The 18,837-nt window shown below is 39.1% G+C and overlaps 1 protein-coding gene across 1 annotated transcript; it reads left to right on the top strand.

Moving 5' to 3' along the window:
• Positions 1-12,909: 12,909 nt before the first annotated feature.
• LOC120864673 (RNA-binding protein 39-like) lies at positions 12,910-14,681 on the top strand. Its single transcript, XM_040241699.1, is given in 1 exon segment — positions 12,910-14,681. A coding segment is annotated over 1 exon segment (1,521 nt). The 5' UTR covers positions 12,910-13,019; the 3' UTR covers positions 14,541-14,681.
• The last annotated feature ends 4,156 nt before the right edge of the window (positions 14,682-18,837 follow it).

The raw sequence follows: 18,837 nt of genomic DNA, 5'->3' as shown, positions 1-18,837 counted from the left end.
ATTAACAAGTAAACTCAAAGCCTGACAGGTTATTGCCTTTATACAAATGAACTTATTAACCAGCATAGTTAACAATGTATTTGGTAGGCACTGAGCCTTTCTTTAAGGAAGCTCCTACATAACCAGACTATCTAAATTAATAGATTTCTGCTGAACTGTTTACATGTTATTACTGGTAAATCTCATTAGCCAGTCAACAAATGCACTAAATTATCAAAACAAATAACCTGAACCAAACATAATAAGTATATGTTGCATAGATGCTCTCATTATATCTGGGTACTTTCAGTTAATATAAATATTTTTGATCCTATGTCTCACTAATCTGTACCAGGTTCTGTATCTACTATATTGTATTTGCTCATCAAATATTCACAAAATGCCCTCCAGACACCCTTTTTGCTTTCTTATTGCTTAAAAGAAGCATCAGTAATAACTTTGACATTTTGTTACTTCATTCCTCCAGCTAGCATTCATCCAGCACTTCTTTGGGCTAAGCACCGGGTAACTCTTCCCTGAACAATGGCAGTCACCTCCTCACTTGTTCACCTGCAATAACCTTGAATCTTGCAAACTATTTTCCACACGGAAGCCTAAGACTGAGGCTTCCCAAGCCTCTTAGGACAAAGACCAAAATGTTTGGGGCCATAAGGCTCTTCATGGCCTGGCCTCTACCTGTCTTTCCAGCATCAGTTAGCACCACATTTTCTCTCACTTTCTATATATCAGCCACAACCATGTTCTTTCAAATCCTCATACTTGCCAGATATTCTCCTGCTCCCTCATCTGTGAAAATTTACCTCTTCTGCCTCAAACACCCTTCCATCACCTTTCAAGAATTGGCTTCTAATCATCTTTCAAAATTCAGACCACTTCATTAGCAAACTCTCATCTGACCTTTCGAGTGGCCCAATTATCCCTAGTATATGCTCTCAATACAACCTTTATCTAAATGATCACATTTGTAATGCCAAATTTATTTCTGTGATAATTTAATGTCTGTCTGCCCTACTAGACTCAAAATTCCACAAGTCAGGGTTGTCATTCTATCTACATTTAAAAGCGTAATGACAGGTATATAACCAAGTCTCAATAACTATGTATTGAATAAATGAATAAACAATAAATATCAGGATACATGAAATGTTTGAAACATCTGTATTATTAAAGAAAATAAAAACAAAGCTCTTCAAAAAATAGAGACTAGTTACAATGAAAATTGGTCACTTGGGGGGGTCCAAAGACCTCTGGACACCCTCCATTTTATGGACATGCTCCATATTGTTGATCCTCACCTTTCTCAAGTTGAATCCAAAATTTATATTTCCCAGAATCCCATTCTTTTAGTACATAGACTTATAGCTAGTTACGATCAAATAGATGCACCAAGAGATTTGGAAGGCAGATTTCAAGATTATGAGCACCAGGCTCTTCTCACATAAACAACTGCAGAGGCATTCGATATTCCACAGCAGAATGGGTGTTCTGATACTGGATCTGTGCCTTGTTGGTGTTGAGAAACAGAGAGAGGTAGCAGTGGGATTTCTACAAGGCTGAGTTCAGAGGAGCTGGGGCATTGCTCTTAGCTTTTTACTTCTGACTGTACAGCCTCCACTAAAGACGGTTTCCTGACTTTCCTTAGAAACTGCATAAGCTAACTAATTCCCTTTCAGCTTCAGCTAGCTGAAACAGATTCTTTGATCTATCCAGAAACTCTAAACTGATACCCTTGAAGAAAAACCTTTGCAACATGTGCATTGCAAACAAAAGCTTTCCACACAAAAAGTTCACACAAATCTACTTTATAAACAACCCAAAAGAATATGGATAGACAGTTCTCGGAACCACACTGGTCATATGATCAGGGAAATACAAATTAAAACTATCATGGAATACTGTATTTTTATCTATGAGACTTAGATAAATGAATAAAGACAAATATCCATCATAGAAAAGGATACAGAGAAATGGGTACTTTCATTAATTATTTGGAAGGGAGGGTGTATAGTCATATATTTAAGCATTCTCATTAAGGTTCAAACAATACAGTTCCACAATATTATTAATATTATTTAAAATTATTCCTGGAATTTCTAGTCAATGTGATGAGACTAGCAAAAAGAGTAAGAAGTATCAGTGTTGGAAATCAATAGTTTTGCTATGTTTCACTTGCATATGATATAATTTTTTACCTAGAAGAGTCAGGATGATCAATTGTTCTAATTATTAAGAGTTTAATGAGGCAGTCATAAAAAAATTTTTAATCAGCCTTTTCTATAATTCATAAATAATTAGAAATGATATTGAAAACAAAACTCCATATCCAAAAGCAATGGAAGTCACTATAACACATAGAAAAGACTAAGAAAAAAGTATAAAAAGCCTCATGAAAAACAAACTATAAAAATTACTGATACACGTTAAGGACAAAATTTAGATATATAACATAAAGGCAAAGATATGTTTGTGGATGATTATTGTATCAACGTTCATGTAACAAAAATAAGTGGAAGCAAATGTTCATATATAGGAAATACAATTTGCTTTGCAATACATCAATAGGATGAATCCTCTCCAAAAGAAAACAAACAAAAATCTGTTAAAAAGAATGAGATAGAAACTCATAGAAACAGAAAGTAAAGTGGTAGTTATCAAAGCCTAGGGAGTGAGGAGTAGAGTAAAATGGAAGATGTTGGTCAGAAGGTACAAACTTCCAATTAAGTTTTAGGGATCTGTTGTACAACACAGTGATCATAACTAAGAAAACTGCAAAGTGAGTGTATCTTTTAAAAGTTCTTACCACAAAAAAGAAATGGCAATTATATGACATGATGGAGATGTTATCTAATACTTCAGTGGCAATCATTCTGCAATATGTAAGTGTATCAAATCAACTCAGTGTACACTTCCCACTTACATAATGTTATATGTCAATTATACCTAAAGGAGGAAAAAGAATAAGGTAGTTCTATAAGTACCAACATGAAATATTGCCAGCCAAATTTTTGTTATAACAAAATGTGATCTGTTTTATTGTTTAAAAGAAATGTCTGACCGTACATACTAATATATAGAATACAGACATAATCCCCAAAGATATTGTGTCAGACACCTCTTGTGCACATCTTAAATCACCCCAGCACTTCCAGCCTTTTCCCACAGCCACTGCTGCTTCTACATAGTCTTTGACCAGCCTTCCACAGGCACAAGGTGATCTCATTTCAGTCCACATTAGGTACACCTAAGCTTCCTGTCCCAGGGTAAAGCTCTGAGCAGCATTTTCTATGGCTCCTTACACTCTCAGGGAACAAAGGGACAAGACAGAAACTCTCACTTTTTGCTTTACACACTGTATATGATTTAAACTTATTACCTTTTAAAAAAGCATTCACTTTTACAATTTATAAAAGTGTAGAGAATCAATAGGACAATCACAAATTCAATAAAAGGGTGTGAAAGGGGGAAGAATCTAGCCAGATGGATGGCCAGGATGAATAGATATTTTGTGGCACTATTTATAAAGACTGAAAACACAAGAGTAACAGGATTATCAGGGATGATGAAGTTCAATTTTAAACACAGTGCATGTGAGGCAACAACCTCCAGGAAATAAGGCAATAGTATGAAAATTATTTTTCCATGATCTAGCTCAGGGTATTTAATCATATATAAAGAGTCTCAATATTAATTCCATTTAAATAAGACAGGCAAGATATGAGTTTTCAAGCAACCTGTTAAAACAAAGCTTAGTAAAATCCTAGTTTTTAAGCAACAAGCAAAATTAATTACATCATAAGATTTGGAAGGTATAATTTATAAAACTAAAAAATATAATTTGTTCTACTTTTGCAATTCTGATCTAATGGGAAAACTTTTATCATTTAATTCTTGATGTCATATCTGAAATCATTGCACTATATTGTGTGGTTTAAATACAGCAATGTTATTCTACTCAGTTGTTGAAGCAAGGTTTCCAAAGCTGGACTTTATGGATTTTAGAAGCTGAATAGTTATCCACTCAGTTTGACCTCAAACACCTATTCCCTTTACTCTAATTACCCAGATGTTATCATTTTCTATGTATGCCATGAAGTGAAAAGTTTAAACTCACTGGATTGAATACTGTCAATGAATAAAATTATATACTGTTTTATGAACCCACTAAAGATATTTTCCATTCATTTGTCTGAATAGCATATCAAAAATTCTATTTAGGTACCAAATAAAATATGAGACATATATCCTATTGCATACCTTCTACATTTTTATCTATTTTTTATAGAAGTAAATATAAACATATATTTTTTCCAACATAGTACTCCACAGAATCATGAGATCGGGACAATGATATTCAAAAGATCCCTCTTGTTGGTTTTTCCTTTGTCACCCTTTATTGCAGGCTAAACTAAAATTAACTTTCCCTTTCACATCTACATAACACTACCACCTTGCTTTGGTGTGTCAAAGAAACAGAATTAAAACTCATGTTGACATGACTAAATGCTTGGCATGTGTTGAAGTCATTTGGGACAAGACAGTTTTTTTTGCATATGGTGAAAAGAGTCAGGAATAGTTTTAGTCCTTCCTGTCCTACAAACTAAGCCATCACCATCACCCCCTTTCTAGATAACTAGTGAATCTCATAGCTCAGTAGATAAAGAATCCACCTGCAATGCAGGAGACCCCAGTTCGATTCCTAGGTTGGGAAGATCCAGTGGAGAAGGAATAAGCTACCCACTCCAGTATTCTTAGGCTTCTCTTGTGGCTCAGCTGGTAAAGAATCTGCCTGCAGTGCAGGAGATCTGGGTTCAATCCCTGGGTTGGGAAGATCCCCTGGAGAAGGGAAAGGCTACCCACTCTAGTATTCTGGCCTGGGGAATTCCATGGACTTTATAGTTCTTGGGGTCACAAAGAGTCGAACACAACTGAGTGACTTTCACTTTCAGTGAACCTCAAACTCTTTCCACTCCATCCCATCAAAATAAATTCTTAGGACATTACCTAATAAACTCATTTAAGACAAGATATAAATTTGTGATAAAGCCAATAACTAGCTCCCCCAAGTATATCTTTATTTTTATAAGAGAAAAACTTTAACAGTTCTTTCAGATATTAGTATCAGGTTGATCAAGTATTCTACACAAAAGAAATGTTTTCAAATCCCCAAGTCTGGACTAGTTAGGTAGCTAAATGACCAATCCATTATTCCTACAAATGTATAGTTTAAGACTTAGAGTAAAACCACTAGATGGAAGAAGGAGCTATTATTTTCTTTAAAGGGAAAATGAATTTGTGCCCAACTAGCTATTCATCTTGAATTAGCTAGCTTCCTGTCATTTGTGGTCTGACTACTTTTCCCATATCCAAACCTGAAGTTATCAATATTACCCAGAATTGCTCAATGGGTGCTTTTTGTTGTTGTTGTTAACATAGGAGTAATACAATAAATAGGACCACTAGTCACTGTGTCTGCAAGATAACTGAAAATCTAATACATACACGCTTACTCCACAGCTTGACCACCACTGCTTCCCAAAGGATTATAAATATTCTATTTTTTCATTTCACAACCATGAACATTAAGAAACCATACATATTTAGTACTATTTCTCTTTGAAATACACCACTCTACCTAGGTTCTGTACATAAAGCAGTGAGACATAAAAAGTTTCTGTCCCTTGCACATAAGTTAGCAGAAAACATAAATGTGGTTTTGACTTATAGACATTGAAGGGCAATTGTTAAAGGTGACTGAGAAGTGAGAAAAAATAAGTGACTAAACTTATTAACTCAAATACTAACTTAAGTCTTATTCAACCTTCATAAAATACTTCTCAAGAAAAAAGGTAACATACAAAGTGTTCAAATACCAACTTTAGGATTGTGAGTTCTATTTCCACTACAACTATGAATTGCCTTCAGGAGTCTTTTCACTGAGGGAGACAGGGAGATATTTGACTTTCCACGACCTGAGCTTCTACTGGGTGGGTGAGTCTTCCACTCTACCTGCTCCACCCAGAAGAAACATTCCGAGTAAACAATTTTTACTCTAGCCCCTCATTGGCTCCTCCACATAAGGAGCTTTCCGTACAAGAAGGTCACAAGATCAGAAATGAGGGGAAAAGAAGAAGCTACATTTGCCTTTGGATCCAAGTTGCATGTTCCATTCCAACTTGAATACTAATAAAGCACTGTTCTTTCCCTCTCACTGGGACAAGAGATGAATAACAATATTCTCCAACACACTTCTAAACTGGAGTAAACAAAAGATAATTCAAGCTTTTAGTTTTACACTTCAGAGTTGAAACAGGAGGGAAGGGGGCAAGGCGCAACCATTAAAAGAATGACATGGCCACAGGACATCATGAAAACTGGTTAGAACCAACTAGGTCTAAGATGGTGGATGATTCCTTGAGCCTCATTATCTGCCCATTGTAATACATTGCTGCTACTGCCAAGTCGCTTCAGTCGTGTCCGACTCTGCACAACCCCATAGATGGTAGCCCACCTGGCTCTCCCGTCCCTGGGATTCTCCAGGCAAGAACACTGGAGTGGGTTGCCATTTCCTTCGCCAATGCATGAAAGTGAAAAGTGAAAGTGAAGTCGCTCATTCGTATCCAACTCTTCACGACCCCATGGACTGCAGTCTACCAGGCTCCTCCATCCATGGGATTCTCCAGGCAAGAGTACTGGAGTGGGTTGCCAGTGCCTACTCCTACATTACCATATGCTAAATGGGACACCCATCAGCTCCATGAGAGTTCTGAGGCCAACCATAAAAGGCCAAAAAGTGGGTGGTGCCCCAATTCCTGGAAGTCTCCACCCCTAAAATAACCGGAATAATTCTCCTGCTCATTAGCCTACGAAATTACCCAGCCCATAAAAACTCACTGTGCCATATTTGGAGTCTCTCTCTCACCTTCTGAGATGGCCCACACCATCTGTGGAGTGTTTTCTCTGAAAATAAACCCACTTCTTACCGATCACTTCATCTCCAAATTCTTCCACAACAAGGCAAGAACCTTAAATTCACCAGCAGCATGACTGCAAAGCCCGACAGGAGAATCTGCTAAACCCCAGCCTCTCCTCTTGCCTCTCTTGCACTTGAGAATCACTCCCTTACTTTCCACAATTACTCTCTCACTCTCTCCCTACCTCACTCTCAATTTCCACCCTTTTCTTGTGCCTTACTCTGCTGGAAATAGAGAAAAAGGAATCTGCCAGGCATTTTCTCCCATCCAAGTACTAACCAGGCCTGACCCTGCTTAGCTTCCAAGATCGGAGGCGATCAGGCACATTCACGGTGGTATGGCCATAGACTGCCAGGCATTTTCTACCCTTGCCCACTAGATGTTCCACTTTTATTAAATATGTGCAGGGAACGTCAAGGAACATTTCCAGGCATCCTTACAGGCAGCTAGGGACCTGAACCACAGGGTCTTTGCCCCTTGGGTTTGCCTTGTGCTCAGTCACTTTAGCGGGTGGGATTTTCCCAAGCAAGAATACTGGAGTGGGTTGCCATGCTCTCCTCCAGGGGATTTTCCAGACCCAGGGATTAAACCCACATCTTCTGCATTGTAGGTGGATTCTTTACCACTGAGCTACCGCCACCAGTGGAGCCTCTGGTTTGCCTTATCCACCATTTAACTGTTAAAAGATTCAATACAGGAGTCCCTAGTGGTTCAAACGGTAAAGAGTCTGCCTGCAGTGTGGGAGACCTGGGATAAATCCCTGTGTCAGGAAGATCCCCTGGAGAAAGAAATGACAACCTACTCCAGCATTCCTGCCTGGAGAAACCCGTGGACAGAGGAGCCTGGCAGGCTACAGTCCATGGGGTCGCAAAGAGTCTGACATGACTGAGTGACTTCACTTTAACAGATTCACTGGTGTAAAAATACAAAGTACAGCCTAACTCAGAGTTTGTGCCACAGTTATGGCAGCTGCAATCCCTTCGGGAACTCCCTCGAGAGGTGGGTATTAGAAGTGGTGGATGGTCTCGCGATGTGTGGTTGGGACTCACTGTGGGCCAAGGTTAACTGCCCAACTTTGGTGTTTGGTCAGACCCCTCCAGGGTCCACTCTGACTTCTCTGCCACCCTTCCTGGTTAGGGCGGGACAGGCAACTCATGCTGGGTGGGTCAGGCGCACGGCCCCACCCCCAGGGTACATGCCTGAGCAATGACCCACATTTACTGTGTTCCACTGGGGATGTTGCAGGGCCCTCCATCTCTCTAACTAGAGGCACAGGTCCCTCCACATCAGCTGCCACATCTGCCCCTGCACCCAGCCCTATTGTCTGCTGGGCAGAGCACCTGTGGGAAGGTGTGGGGAGAAGATGGCCCCAAGGCCCCAGGGGTACTACCCACAAAAGTGTGTGTGTCACTTGCTCCGTCATGTCCAACTTCTGGCAACCCCGTGGACTGTAGCCCACCAGGCTCCTCCGTCCATGGGATTCTCCAGACAAGAGTACTGATGTGGGTTGCCATTGCCCTGCTCCAGGGGATCTTCTGACCCAGGGATACAACACGAGTCTCTTATTTCTCCTGCACTGGCAGGTGAGTTCTTTAGCATTAGTGCCACCTGAGAAGCAGGAAAGGGAATAGAAAAGTTTTTTTCTTTTTCACAAACCATCTCTGTTAATGGCTGGTGCTTGTTTTCTAAAACTTACCAGGTTTTTAGAGGAAAAGGCTGGGTCTTAAAGCCCCTTTAAATGGCTTCCCTTATGGTTTAAATAGGTCTTTGGGGGCTTCCTTTGTGGCTCAGATGGTAAAGAATATGCCTGCAATGCAGGAGACCTAGGTTCAGTCCCTGGGTTGGGAAGATCCTCTGGAGAAGGGAATAGCAACCCACTCCAGTATTCTTGCCTGGAGAATTCCATGGACAGAGGGGCCTGGTAACTACAGTCTATAGGGTTGCACAAGAGTCAGGCATGACTGACTAACACACTTTTCATATTTTCAGAAAGTGATTTCATAATCCCAATCTTTACATTTCCTCATATCCAAAAAAGGACTAAATCCCTTCATGATGACATCAACTCCTCGTGACTAGCAGAAAACCTTTTGTAAAATAAGTGCTTGATTGCACTGAACTCCCCCTTCACCAAAATCATATATATTGACCTTCCCCTACTACCTCTTTGGAACAGTTTCTCAGAGCTATGTGAGATACTCTGTCCTGGGGTGCAGTCCTCGTTTTTCCCCCAAATAAAAAACTTGCAACCCTCACATTGTGCATCTTTTTTTAGTAGACAATGGTATTGCCAAAATTAATTTGTAAAAGACTTCCATTTAATTTGCTTAAAGAAAAGTAAGTGCTTATAGCTTATATAAATATTCATAAATATAAAACTGGTCAAAATGAATTTCAGGTTTATGTCATCTGGGAAATATTCAATACTCAACTATAATATTTGGTATTGAAGGTGGCTTAAGCTTGTTGGTCTGATTAATATAGACATATTTTTAGAGTCATCAGTGTTAAGTTTGTCAGTTGTATCTAAGTTTACTAGAGATCAAATAAAACCTTATTCTCTGTTACACATTTGTCAATAATAAAAGTAACTGTAAAAAACTTATAAGGAAAGCAGGATATGTGTTTTCAGTAAAGAAAGTATAAGGTGTGGAATTGCATGTTATTAAGAGAAAAGAATGGAGAAGGCAATGGCACCCCACTCCAGTACTGTTCCTGGAAAATCCCATGGACGGAGGAGCCTGGTAGACTGCAGTCCATGGGGTCGCTACGAGTCAGACATGACTGAGCAACTTCACTTTCACTTTTTACTTTCATGCATTGGAGAAGGAAATGGCAACCCACTCCAGAATTTTTGCCTGGAGAATCCCAGGGATGGGGGAGCCTGGTGGGCTGCCGTCTATGGGGTCACACAGAATCAGACATGATTGAAGCAACTTAGCAGCAGTAGCAGCAAGAGAAAAGGAAGTCTGTTTTCTGATTGTGTCTGGAAGGAAAAAAACAAAGTGATAGGTAGAGAAAGTGATGGAAGGTTTGTGGAAATTGGATCCTGGGGAAAAGGTTTTGTGCGTGGTCAAGACTGAGTAAGTTTAGAATAAATTTAACTGAGTAAATGAATTTTAAATGTAAGCGGATACAAAATCTGAATTTGGGTTTTATCCTTGTTAACAGTAAGTTTTCTTAAAATGCTGAACCACCTTTATAACAAATTTTAAGTTTCTTTATCTTTTAAGTAATATAGTCTGTATTTTCCTTTGAAATATTTTATTGTTATTTTGGTTAAGAAATTAGTATTGTCCCACAGTGACCTGTGGTCTTATTTGACCACGTATTTTAAAACTTTTTGACAAGCTTCCAAAATATCAAATTTTAATGAAAGTTCTTTTGATTTCCAGCTAACTCTGGGGTGCTTTAGGGGGTCCCTGAGGTATTTCAAAGAAAATTATTTAACTAGGATTATTTGGAATGTTAAATTAAATGTAATCATTCGTAATTCTAGTTATTGTAACCAAGTTTCTTTATTGATTACAGTGTAATCAGATGTTTAACCATGCCTTTTAAGTCTTTTGTCATTTATAGATATTTTTGTACTCTGATGTGGTTGCAAAAAGTGCTTCATCATCAAAGACTATGCAAGCTGTTGTAACAGTTCTACATCAAAATGATGGCAATGAGAGGATTCCAGCCCATACCCACTTAAAACAAGTTCTCCTGCCTCTGGGACCCCCAGATCAGGCATCTAGAGATTCCTATTCCTTGACAGGCAGGGTGGACACCCATACTTAGCTTTGAAGCAGTTACAGAAGAAGGACTATCATCCCTCTGCTTCATAAGGGTATGGGGGTAAAGTCTCTGAAGGAGCAATGAAACAAGAGGGAAGGGGGCAGGGCACAGTCTTTAAAAGAATGACATAGCCATAGGACAAGACAAAAACTGGTTAAAACCAACTAGGTCCAAGATGGCACAAGATTTGACTTCCCTTAGACCTTGAGACTCATTATCCACTTATTTATTAGCAGATGCTAAATGATGCACCCACCAGCACCATGCCAGTTCTGAGGCCAACCATAGGAGCCCAAAAAGTGGGTGGTGGCCCAATACCTGGAAATCCCCACTCCTTCACCAAAATAATTGGAATAATTCTCCCATTTATTAGCCTATGAAATTACCCAACCCATAAAAACTAACCACTCCATATTTTCAGGCTCTCACCTTCTGAGATGGCCCCCACTCTGTGGAATGTTTCCTCTCTAAATAAATCCATTTCTTAACTGTCACTTCATCTCCGAATTCTTTCACAACACAGCAAGAACCTTAAACTCACCAATCATTACAATTTTTTTGAAAAGGCACTCTTCTAAAGATCATCAAATATTTTAAGCTATAAAAATAAGTCCCAAATTGACAATTCTCTGACCAAACTTTTTTAAGATGCAAGAAAATCTGCTCAGTTAGGAAGCTGCCCTCTTCTAAGCTCAGCAGTGATGCAAAACATATCTGCAGTCACGAAAACCACTTTCAAATTGAACTGCCTAATGTCTGTAAAGAGCAATGCCTTTAAAATGTAAAAAAAAAAAAAAAAAAAAATTTAAAAAAAAAAAAAACTGGAGAAAACTGTTTATTCCAAACAAATGTTTTCATTTTGTCCACAGCTAAGGTTTCTGTGAGATAAGACCCTGAATTAAAACAGCACACAGGCCAAGGTTACTGCCCATGTAATTAAATGTCAGACTTAAAAAAAGAGGGTAGTCAGAGAGCTTCACGTGAAACAACCTCACTGCGTCTTAGTGGAACTAAAGGCAGATAATCTCCTAACACCAAAAATAAGAAAAAAGGGGAAAAGTATGTCATCTCAAGGCCCTCAACATCCTCCCACACTGAGACCCTCTCTTCCTCATCTTTAGCTTCACATTCCAATCAGGCACTCAAAGGGAATTCTTTCCAGGATTTACCCCTCTGTTTTCTCTTTCTTTCAGATCATTTAGTTGACCTAAAATTCACAGTTGACGGTAATAGCTGAAAAAGTCCTTGACGGGTAAAATACTACCAACATACTTCTGGTTAACAAACATTTTTCATATCAGACTGATTTAACACAGTAAATGGTCTGCATATTGAAAAAATTAATGAGCAATTCTCTCTGAATTAAAATAGGCAAGGGTTTCTCCCCAAGGTTCTTATGACGAAAGCAGTGTTAACTGATATGAAAGATTGTCTGCAGTTGTCTCGCTTCTTCTCAAGGGTTTTCTGCACCTCTAAGGAACTGTACATTTTGACTCTAAACCAATGTTCCTTAGAGGTGAAGAAAACCCTTGAGATAAAAATTTAATGTAAACCCAGCTTTAGCCCTGAGGTGTTTGTCAGAAGGAAATATAAGACCATTTTGGAATGAAGCTCCCAAAATCCAAGTTATGAGGATTTTTTACACACACACACACAAAAGCCACACCTAAAATAATCTCACATTTTAAAATTATAAAGCTCATAAGGAGTCAATTTCCCAATACATTTGAATACTCAGACTAAACTTTTAAAAACTCTGGAAAGGATTTTACATCTATAGAAAAAAGGCGTTTTAAAATCTGATTTCTTTGATAAAAGTTTACAAAAATGACTGATGGAAAAAAATTGGAGTATCCCTCCCTGTGTTACCCTTATGCATCCCTGGAACTAATTCAAACTGAACTTGAAGCTTAGTCATTATTACTTAGAATTTTCTGACTCTAATCAAAGTAGGATGTTCAATTTCAGTTGGCACTTAGGTCAACACAATATGAAATGGAAAATTATAAATGTTAGGACAGAGGGGTGGATCCTGAGCTGCCAAAGCCACTGTCCTGAACTCCCGCACGGGTTCCTCTAATCCCATTGTCTCTTTTAGATTCGCTTGGGCCTGTCCACCCTCCGAGCCCGAAATTTGGGCTGGGTGGTACCGCAGCCTGGGCCTAGTGGCTTAACAGTAGCAATAGCAGCGGCAGCCACAGACCCCCTCTTTCTGAATTCGAGCACCGCAGGGACCCAGAAAGCCTGCACAGTCGTTTAGAGAAAATGGCAGACGATATTGATATTGAAGCAATGCTTGAGGCTCCTTACAAGAAGGATGAGAACAAGTTGAGCAGTGCTAACGGCCATGAAGAACGTACCAAAAAGAGGGAAAAAAGCAAGATCAGAAGTCGTAGTCATGAACGAAAAAGAAGCAAAAGTAAGGAACGGAAGCGAAGTAGAGATAGAGAAAGGAGAAAGAGCAAAAGCTGTGAAAGGAAGTGAAGTAAAAGCAAAGAAAGGAGACGGAGCCAATCAAGAAGGCGAGATGGCAGATTCAGAGGCCGCTACAGAAGTCCTTACAGACGACGTTCTCGAAGCAAAAGTCCATTCAGAAAAGACAAGAGCCCTGTGAGGGAACCTATTGATAATCTCACTCCTGAGGAAAGAGATGCAAGGACTGTTTTCTGCATGCAGCTGGCAGCGAGAATTCGGCCAAGGGATTTGGAAGAGTTTTTCTCTACAGCTGGGAATGTTCCTGATATGAGGGTGATTTCTGACAGAAATTCAAGACGTTCCAAAGGAATTGCTTATGTGGAGTTTGTTGATGTTAGCTCAGTGCCTGTAGCAATAGGATTAACTGGTCAGTGGGTTTTAGGAGTGCCAATCACAGTACAAGCATCACAGGCAGAAAAAAACAGAGTCGCAGCAATGGCAAACAATCTACAAAAGGGAAGTGCTGGACCTCTGAGGCTTTATGTGGGCTCGTTACACTTTAACATAACTGAAGATATGCTTCGAGGGATTTTTGAGCCATTTGGAAGGATTGAAGGTATCCAGCTCATGATGGACAGTGAAACAGGTCAATCCAAGGGATATGGATTTATTACGTTTTCTGGTTCAGAATGTGCCAAGAACGCTTTGGAAAAACTTAATGGATTTGAGCTAGCGGGAAGGCCCATGAAAGTTGGTCATGTTACTGAATGTACTGATTCTTCCAGTGCTAGCTCATTTTTGGACAGTGATGAACTGGAAAGGACTGGAACTGACTCGGGAACAACTGGTCGTCTCCAGTTAATGGCAAGACTTGCAGAGGGTACAGGTTTGCAGATCCCGCCAGCAGCACAGCAAGCTTTGCAAATGAGTGGCTGTTTGGCATTTGGTGCTGTGGCAGATTTGCAAATAAGACTTTCCCAACAGACTGAAGCTTCAGCGTTAGCTGCAGCTGCCTCTGTTCAACCTCTGGCAACACAGTGTTTCCAACTCTTTAACATGTTTAATCCTCAAACAGAAGAAGAAGTTGGATGGGACACAGAGATTAAAGACGATGTGATCGAAGAATGCAATAAACATGGAGGAGTTATTCATATTTATGTTGACAAAAATTCAGCTCAGGGCAATGTGTATGTGAAGTGCCCACCAATTGCTGCAGCCATTGCTGCTGTTAGTGTGTTGCATGGCAGGTGGTTTGTGGGTAAAATGATAACAGCAGCATATGTACCTCTTGCAACTTATCACAACCTCTTCCCTGATACTATGATAGCAACACTACTACTGGTTCCAAGTAGACGACGAAGGAAAATATAGTCCTTTATGTACATAGCTTTTTTTCTTTCTTGAGAATTCATTTTGAGTTATCTTTTATTTAGATAAAAAATAAATAGGCAAGGGTCTACTGTCATTTGTACACAATTCCTGTTACCTTGGAAAAATAAAAATGTTAACAGGGAAAAAAAAAATAAATGTTAGAACAAAGAAAATCCCCTTTGTCTTTTTTCTGAGAAAGTAGGCAGAAAATCATTTTATTTCTAATATCATTCTTTTGTTGAAAGTTTTCTCAACTTAGGCATTAAAAATTGTCATTCTTACAAATATATATATAAAAGTTCATGCTGGGTTTACCTTTATATTCACTCAGTAAATACTCAGTGAATGTTTATTGTGTATTTATTTGTTCAAGCCATGAAATTAAAAGAAGCTTACTCCTTGGAAGGAAAGTTATGACCAACCTAGATAGCATATTGAAAAGCAGAGACATTACTTTGCCAACAAAAGTCTGTCTAGTCAAGGCTATGGTTTTGTATGGATGTGAGAGTTGGACTGTGAAGAAAGCTGAGCAACGAAGAATTGATGCTTTTGAACTGTGGTGTTGGAGAAGACTCTTGAGAGGCCCCTGGACTGCAAGGAGATCCAACCAGTCCATTCTGAAGGAGATCTGTCCTGGGTGTTCTTTGGAAGGACTGATGCTAAAGCTGAAACTCCAATACTTTGGCTACCTCATGCAAAGAGTTGACTCATTGGAAAAGACTCTGATGCTGGGAGGGATTGGGGGCAGGAGGAGAAGGGGATGACAGAGCATGAGATGGCTGGATGGCATCACCGACTTGATGGACGTGAGTTTGAGTGAACTCCGGGAGTTGGTAATGGACAGGGAGGCCTGGCGTGCTGCAATTCATGGGGTCACAAAGAGTCGGACACAACTGAGCAACTGAACTGAACTGAACTGATTTGTACTAGATGTTCTGCTCAGATTAGAGGGCAAGGCTGGAAATACTTATTAGGAATTAAATTCAGCAAAGGTATAACATCTAAAATCAAGTCTATCACTAAATTCTCCAAAGGGTGAGTATATACAGAGTTCTGAGGCATAAGACAGTGATTAAAGTTCAGGAATAGTAAAAACAAAATCTAAGCTGAAGAGAAAGAGTCACATTTCAAAGAGGAAAATGAACATAAGTTATTGAGAGATTCAACAAAGTGCAAAGTTCAATGTCAGAATAATGGGAAACCAGGGCCACTGAACTTAGTGGGTAGAAAATCACTGGAGATACTCATTAAATAGCAAAAATTAAGACCTTTACAAATAGGAAAAATGAGTGGTGAGAAAATGGTGATAATTAGCATTCATTCCAGATATTCAGCAGAAGTAAAGATGATAACAGCTGTAGGGAGAGTGACAGGTTGTAAAAAGCTGCCTTTGGGCTTTCCTTATAGCTCAGTTGGTAAAGAATCTGCCTGCAATGCAGGAGAATCCGATTCGATTCCTGGGTTGGGATTTCTGCTGGAGAGGGGATAAGCTACCCACTCCAGTATTCTTGGACTTCCGTGGTGGCTCATCTGGTAAAGAATCTGCCTGCAATTCGGGAGACCTGGGTTTGATTCCTGGGTTGGGAAGATCCTCTGGAGAAGGGAAAGACTATCCACTCCAGTGTTCTGGCCTAGAGGATTCCATGGAGAGTTGGGTGTGACTTTCACTTTCTTTTACTTTCAAAGGAATGAAGTAAAATTTAATCAGTAAAAACTGATAATAGTAATTCAAGAGGAGGTATATAAGGCAACTTCCGTTGGGTATTAGAATCAAAGATGCAGGCAGAGGGTTAACACTGAGGAGAAGTGACAGCTCTTCACTGGCAAGGTTCTCACAGATGTTAAGACCTCATGAGGAAACACAGAAGCTTCTGTGAGAGGGGTTCAGTCAGCACATTCCTCTGTGGAGACGGGAATGAGGGAAGAGCTGTGGGGAACTCCTTAGGCCCTATGGAAGAGAGACAACAATCTGTGTGGCAGATCATGGCTGGAAAACCTGGGCTGTCCTCAAGATATTTATGAAGGAATCAATGAATAAAACTAAAATAAAACATAAAGCACCACTGAGAGGGAGTGAAGCAGGTCCATTAAGTTGGCTAGCAGGGTACAGTCCCAAAATTAACTTGAACAACGAAAAATGAGGCCTCTCATTATTTACAAAGCAAAAAAGACTAATAGAACAAAGTTAGCTGGAGCTCCTCCCACCCCATAAACAATCAACCTAACACACAAACAGAATAAAACAAGAAAAAAACAAAAATAAGAAAAAAATTCTAAAAGGCAATTATATAACACCATAATCAACCATAATGTAGATTTTTGTGTGTAAATCTACCATAATGTAGATTTTAAAAATTAAAGTGCATCACATCTTTACCCTTTTTGTTTTTAAAAATTCTAACTCTGGCTAATTTTTCCTACAAACTAAGTCATTTCTGAGCCATTGGCTGTGAATGTCAGGTCTTTCAATATAGACAAAAGAATCTTGTCAATGATTGATATCCAGACAATATTACTTTGTGCCAGGGCATATATGTTTATATTTTTTGTTTTGTATTGGTTTAAAATACAAAACAGTTTTCTCAAGAAGCAATCACTGGAGATCAAACCAATGCTTCCAAAAAATGACAGGAAAAACCTGGCCTGCTCTCGATGGGCAGTGACTTATTTTGTCCACATTTTACCAGCTTGCAGACGAATATTTTATATGCACATTCACAGGTGAAAAATCAGCAATACTTATTCCATTGAGACTAACAGATAAAAAGCAATTTGATAAGTTTACCACATACTCAATCACCAGCTTTCAGCTTTGGTATTATCTTAGAAAAGTCTGATATGCTTGTTAGCAAAGCACAACACAGATTCAACAATGCCCCAGACTGTCCTGATGATTTTTTGTTCTCTATTTATTTCTTTCTTTAATGGATTTTTATAACTGTGCTCATTTCTGAAGCTTTGAGGCAAACACAGACATGCACTCACACACAACAAATTTCCAGCAAAGAACTTCAATGGCATCAAAGAGAAAAATTAACAGGATTTTTTTTAAGTATTCTTGTATTATCTTTCCATCTACATAGGCTCTATAGGCAAACTAGTATTTGATTCCACTGGAATCCCATGGTATAGCCTTAGGATACTATTAATGTTTTTTTCATAAAAAGAGAGGTCATCTCTAAAAAGACATAAATATAGACTCAAGGATTCCCTCTTCTGTGAAAACTTCCCTAACCAAATTGCAACAACTAAGCATTAGAACTTTCAGAATTACGAAGGATATCCTTTGGGGAGCATTTGTTTTAGTTTAACAATCCTTGACATTTCATTTAAATTTCTGTAAGTCATTAAGATACTAATTCTTTTCTTGGTTTTACTGTTATTACTGGTAGAGAAATTGTAGGAAATAGTAAATGGTCATTGTTCCTATGTAGAGGATCCCCAAGACCACATCCTACTTCAGTGATTTACTAGGAAGTCTTACAGGACTCAGCATATAGTTGTCTTCATGACTAACTCTTGTTAAAGCAAATGGATACAAAACAAAATCAGCAAAAGGTAAATGCACTTGTGACAAAGTCAAAAGGAACCCAGATACAAGCTTCCAAGAGTCCCTTCCCAGTGGAGTTGTACAGGTCTTAATTCCCTCAGCATCAAACTGTGACAATACATGTACAGAATCATCTACCAGACAAATTCTTGAGAGACTCTGTGCCCAAGGTGTCATCAAAGACTGGTCACATGGACAACCTCTGTCAAAATTCCAGACTCCCAGAAGTGAAACAGGTGCTCTGCGTAAACCATACTGCTTGCATTAAAAAAAAAAAAAAAAAAAAAGGCACAGAGAGCCACTCTTAGGCAGGAAATGGTGGGAACAGAAATCCAAGCTTCCAAATACCAGCCAAGGGATAACTCTGCAAATAGTTCTAAGTAGCCTCAGGCCTGCTGTGCTAACTCTTTTCTGCACATACCCTTAGAAATGGAATGGCCAAACTTTTGTGTCTAAAGCTGGAATCCTAAAGAAAACCTCAGGCTTTGAGTGGGGGAAGGATATAGATTCATGGAAGAGTATTAAACTAGATTTTCTTTAAGGAAGAAGGGATGACAGTATTGAATGAAAAAGGAACAACAGCCTCATCCCCATGTGTCTTCTCTGAGATGGAGAAAAACATGAGAACGGCCTTTTAGCAAGTGGAAGTGTTCAGTGTTCATCTCTGACACAGAAGGATTGAGTAGGGAGTATTTTTGTACTACCATAGTAGTAGTGATATTTATGGATACTCTGCAATTTAAATAT

The sequence above is a fragment of the Oryx dammah genome, unplaced genomic scaffold (genome assembly GCF_014754425.2).
Source record: "Oryx dammah isolate SB20612 unplaced genomic scaffold, SCBI_Odam_1.1 HiC_scaffold_5, whole genome shotgun sequence".
NCBI lineage: Eukaryota > Metazoa > Chordata > Mammalia > Artiodactyla > Bovidae > Oryx > Oryx dammah.
This window is presented reverse-complemented; position numbering and strand designations above follow the sequence as displayed.